Genomic DNA, 5,219 nt, shown 5'->3' with positions numbered 1-5,219 from the left:
CTGTGGGACACTTTTAGCCTACCTAATCATTATCGCTGTTTGGAGATGTCTGGTTCAATAGCGTTTAAAATTCCTGCAAATTGATCCGAGCTCATAATCATCATCCCCTAAGTGCGAATGTATCTTGCAAAGAATATACACTTTTCTACTCGTTCTCTTAATCATTCTTTGGTTTTTCCTCGTTTGAATACGTCCTTTCCGTCCTAAAACAACTTCCGTAGCATAACGTTTCGCCACATTTTCAAATTTTGCGCCAACTTAAACTTGAATTCGTCAAGCAATGTTGGATAATGTTTTGCCACTATGTCAACATTTACATTCAACAATGTTGCATGTGGAATCCAACTTTGTTCGATAGTTTGGCCAGGGCTTAACTGACGCGTACAGAGTCTGCTAATCTAATTAGTGAAAGTGATGACAGATGGGTCCACCTCTTTTATTGCTAACGTAAATAAAAGCTCAATGCCGTGGGAGTATTTATGTTCATACCGAATTCAATCAACCGTTGCGGGAAAAAAACGCAGAAAAACTACTGTATTTACTTTGAATTTTATGAGCGATACTCCAAAGAAGGCCAGTAAAAATAAGAGGTTGAAAACCTATGCAGAAAGAGGCCTCATGCTCCTCGTTCCACCGAGTAAATTTACAATGATCAGGTTTTTGCTGGATTTGCAGAATAAATGTTGAATTGAATGTTGGAGTGTTTTGGGAAGTTTCTAGTGATAGTTATGGTCGCAGCTTCAGGCCTCCTTAATGTGTATTTTTATGTAACCTTGATCACCAGGAAAAATTCAATTCAGCAAACTTCGACAAAATCACCCTGACGATGAAATTAGTCTGCAAACGTCGGCAAATTAAAGTCTCGTCAATTTATCACTCTTCAAGCAAAAACACTTACCTTTCTTAAGGAAATTGCTAAGACAATTATGATTCCTATGGCTACGAAAAAAGCCACGAGCCATCGGCGAATAAACACAACACTCATTGATGCCACACAAACATGGCTTACGCACTATATTCATATAATTCTCACCATTAGTCCCATGATAAACACGGGAAACAATGTCGTTCCCAGAGTCTTCGGACGTTTCCCATTTACCAAGAAATTCCGGAAATTCCGTTGGGATGTAAATGGCACACACGTTTTTGGTTCGTTCCACTGGAAATTTTCCGGAATAAACGGATCTTCTGAAAAGGTAGTCCTGTTTTCCCGTTGGAAACTTTCCGATGAAAATGTGTGTTCCATTTACAACTTTTGACAGGTCTCACCACTTCCAGGCTATTCACGGCCACATTTTTAAATTTTGGCGCATGAAATCGCAATCACTGAGCGGCGAACGGACCGGAGTTAAATGGAACACGTTTTTCACCCGATGGAAATTTCCACCGAAATTTCCGGAAATTTTTTGTAAATGGAAAACGCCCTTCGTTCCCCTTCTTGACCAGCAGGTCGGGTTACGACGAGAGAAACCCGACCCGCTGGTCAAGGGAAACGAAGACTCTGGGAACGAGATTGCACGAGGAAAGGGAAAAATTCCAGCGACACCGTCGTTCCCAGGGCGTTTTGTTCGAGCGTCGGAACTCGTGAGTCGTACTGGCCTGAGGGTATGTGAAGGCTCTACCGTATTTCAAAGAGAATGCTCAGGGGGCTCATCCATCCGATTGGACAACAGAAATGATAGCATCAAGTGAAGCTATGATCCTCACAGTTATGAACGCAATTTTTGCAATTGCGTAAAGAAGCCTGAAAATTTCAGGACTTCAACGGGGTTTGAACTCGTGACCTCGTGATACCGGTGCGAACGCTCTGACTAACTGAGCTACGAAGCCACTGACGTTGGGAGTTGGTCATTTGTGGGTTCTAATGTTCCCGTGAGGAATGAATCAACGATCATATCCGCAGTTCATATATGATCCATTTCATAAATCATTTCATTATAAATGATAGCTTCGGGGGCCTGTATAAATAGAAACAAAACCAAACCGGGGTGTGGCCAACACATCACGCGTGCGCGCAACCATTTATTTCACCCGATCACTTAGCAGCCGTGGACAGCTGTTTCGCTGTTTCGGCATTGCTCCTAGGCCACCTCACCTCTAAAAAGTCTGGGGGGGGGGGGGGGGAAAGAGGGGGTTGAGGAGAGGGTACGTCTCTATTTACAATGGATTAGGCGGGGGCTCCCAGAACGTATGTAGCATCATAGTAGATGACGTTTGTTAAACATAAGTCGTCATAACAATGTTTTGATTAAAAAATTACTCAAACATTCAAAAACAATGAAATTCAACTCATAGCCGTCTATTCACAAATATTGAACTTTTTTTTTTCGGGAAAGCCGTACAAACTCATCACTGAATATGTAACCTCCTTGCGTACCTTTCAATTTTTACTTCTTCAAACTTTCTACCATGAATTTTCTGCTCTAAATCTTTTCCCACGAATCGTTTTTCCTGCAGTTGTTTTTTTTTGGCTAGTGATGATAGAAAATATTCGCGCTTTAATAACATTGCTCTGACTTTTGTTTGCCAAGACTAATAAACCCATACTGTGAAGCTAGTGTCGCATACAATAAACCTTGAATAAACGTTATGAATTTGAAATCTAGAACCGCCATTCACAATCGGTCAGATCATGATGACGGCAACACGGCCGTTCAAAGGAGAAAATTTGACTTCCCTTTAAGGCCAAAAAACACTCATCAATTATCGGTGAGCTTTTAGATAGTGATATGTCAAATTTAGAAAATTACGACCACGACAGCCCTTGGTTTGGGAAAAAAAAAATTAAAATCCCATTTACAATACTGGAAAAAACGGTAAGGACAGGATGAAAGCCGGCAATTTTTACTTTAGGCAAGATAAGGGTAAATTGCATAGTGGAAACCATCAGAGGCTGCCTTACCACGCCAATTTAATTTTCAGTTTTGGGATCACGTTCAGAGGTTGACCCGTTTTTGAAAAAATCGGTAAGGCAAGGCCGAAAACCGGCACCTTGCGCGTATCTTTCTATTTTTAGAAAGCCACGAGTTCTTCGGCTCTGCACGCACTATTTAGAATGGGTTCAATCAGAATACCGTTATTATCAAACGAAGACAAAAATAGCAAAAAAAAAATGTATGAAAATTGTGTAAATTGATGTAAATTGATGTAATTGTGAGTCTCCTGGCGAAGGGTAAGTTCTAAAAATAGAAAGATACGCGCAAAGGTTGACTCAGTTCAAGGATACAGTGCATATGGAGGCTCCTACTCATGGACTCCTGACCTTTGCGCTGACGAAACCATTCAATTTTCCTTTCCCTGGGAGGGTTCATCAGGATCGTGACTAAAACACCACACGAGTACATACGAGTAACATACGAGTACACACGAGTACATACGAGTAACATACGAGGACACACGGCTAAATATGGTAATATACATGCAGGTCGTATACGAATACATTGGTTACATACGAATGCATAGGAGCAATATGCATGAAATGTACCATTTTTCTCTTTACATTTCATTTTTACATATGCGCGGGTCATGCATGTCTTGCATACACACGCGAGCGCGCGCATGTGCCACACATTTTTTGTGTCTCCATGCAAGCTTGCAATTTGGCGTCAAAAATGGGTCACCGGCTTCCGTCATAGCAACTAGCTCGTAGTTCGTGGAGTGTCGCCAGGTAGGGTAATAGTTGTGTTATTTTGAGCAAAATATGCTTTTCCTCGTCAGATTAAACCCGCCTTTATTTTTGTTAACTTTGAAGAAAAAGGCTATTATCGTGTCGTTTCGATAGGACAGCAAAGTCTTGACTGCTGCTCGTTCTTCGGGCGCAACCGCCGAAAGTAATTCGCACCTGTGAAAATGAAATGTGAAAAATGGCACATTTCATGTTTATTGCAAGGAAGGGTTACGTTTTTGCCGTGTAGCGCAGTTATATTTCGACAAACTTAACTGATTAGAGTGTAATGTGAAGTGCTAGTTTTCTACCCCATATGAACCATGTGAGCGTTAGCCCTACTAATGGAAATGGGCCCGCACAAGGACAAAGAAAAACTCTGACCAGGGTGGGAATTGAACACACGAACTTTGGGTTAAATCACCACCGCTCTACCGACTGAGCTACAAGGTCAGACGGGAGCAGGCCGTTGGAACCGAAGATGTTGAAGTCAAGGCAATGAACATGGGAGGGTTACGTTTTTGCAAACGTTGACATCGTAAGCACGAGAAGCAACAGTATTTTTCTTCGGCAGTCACGGTATCTCATTAAACGCTCTTTCCTTCTTAATTCCTCGCTTTTTTCTCTCTTTATTCGAATTCCTCTTTAGTCGCCATTTGTTTCTCTTCAGCTTCGTTTGCTTTTCTTGACAAGGAGGTTACGAACATCAACAAGCACGACGCCATTTTGAATTTAGCAAAATGCGCATGCTCTGTTACAATTCTAGGCCTTTCCTGGAGCAAAATAGCCTAGCCTAAAACAAACCTAGCAAGGTTTAGCGACCCAGAGAGCTACCCTCTTTATCTTTGCTGGTTTTTCCTCTAGTGTTCATTGGGTTTAAAACTAGCAGTAATCAATGGTAATGGTTAGACGTGCGTTGGATACCTGTTTTGTCATCGACGACCGTGCATACAGCGAGAGCTACTGAAATTGAAACTAAGTGACCAATCAGAATTCAGCGAGCGGGGACAAACTGTGCTATCCGACGTCACGTCAATCATTGTGTGCAATTGAAGGACCAGAAAAACCATTTTGTTAGCAGTTAGTTAGGGAGGTCGCTTTTTTTGCTGGATCCTCTCATGAAATTGCAAGAACAAAAGATCCAGAGTTTTTCCGAAATTACTGCGGCATAACTCGGTGCTGATAAACATTTCTATAAAATGTACTTCATATTGAATAAAAGAAACTTATACAAACTAAAGCACAGCCAAAATATTAATTAGGAATTCTATAAAACTCAGGAGGATTGCAAAAAGGAACAAAGCAAACGTACTGTTTGTCTACATTTTTAATTTTTTGTCTTTATCATTTGGTATAAAATTTCTTAAGGGGTGCTGCTTTCAGCTCAAATAATGATGAAATGGCCACCGGCATGCATATTAAATTTCCATAGTTTGAAGTGTCAGCCGTCTCCTCGGTGAGGACACGCTGACACTTAAGACTAAAAATTACCACGGCATTTTGTTGTGCTATCTTTAATGTGTAATGTTCAAATATATCTGGATCTTCAGTCAAC

The 5,219-nt window shown here is 41.2% G+C and overlaps 1 protein-coding gene across 1 annotated transcript in view; it reads right to left on the bottom strand.

Moving 5' to 3' along the window:
• The window catches only part of LOC137974750 (SREBP regulating gene protein-like), a 6,382-nt gene extending 5,345 nt beyond the window's left edge, over positions 1-1,037 (bottom strand). The window contains exon 1 of the mRNA XM_068821713.1: positions 899-1,037. Coding sequence (XP_068677814.1) covers positions 899-985 — 87 coding nt within the window. The 5' untranslated portion in view covers positions 986-1,037. The remainder of the gene's footprint in view (positions 1-898) is intronic.
• Positions 1,038-5,219: the final 4,182 nt, after the last annotated feature.

This window comes from Montipora foliosa, chromosome 11 (assembly GCF_036669935.1).
Source record: "Montipora foliosa isolate CH-2021 chromosome 11, ASM3666993v2, whole genome shotgun sequence".
In the NCBI taxonomy this organism is placed as follows: domain Eukaryota; kingdom Metazoa; phylum Cnidaria; class Anthozoa; order Scleractinia; family Acroporidae; genus Montipora; species Montipora foliosa.
Note: the sequence above shows the minus strand (reverse complement) of the source record. Positions and strands in the feature narration are given on the sequence as shown.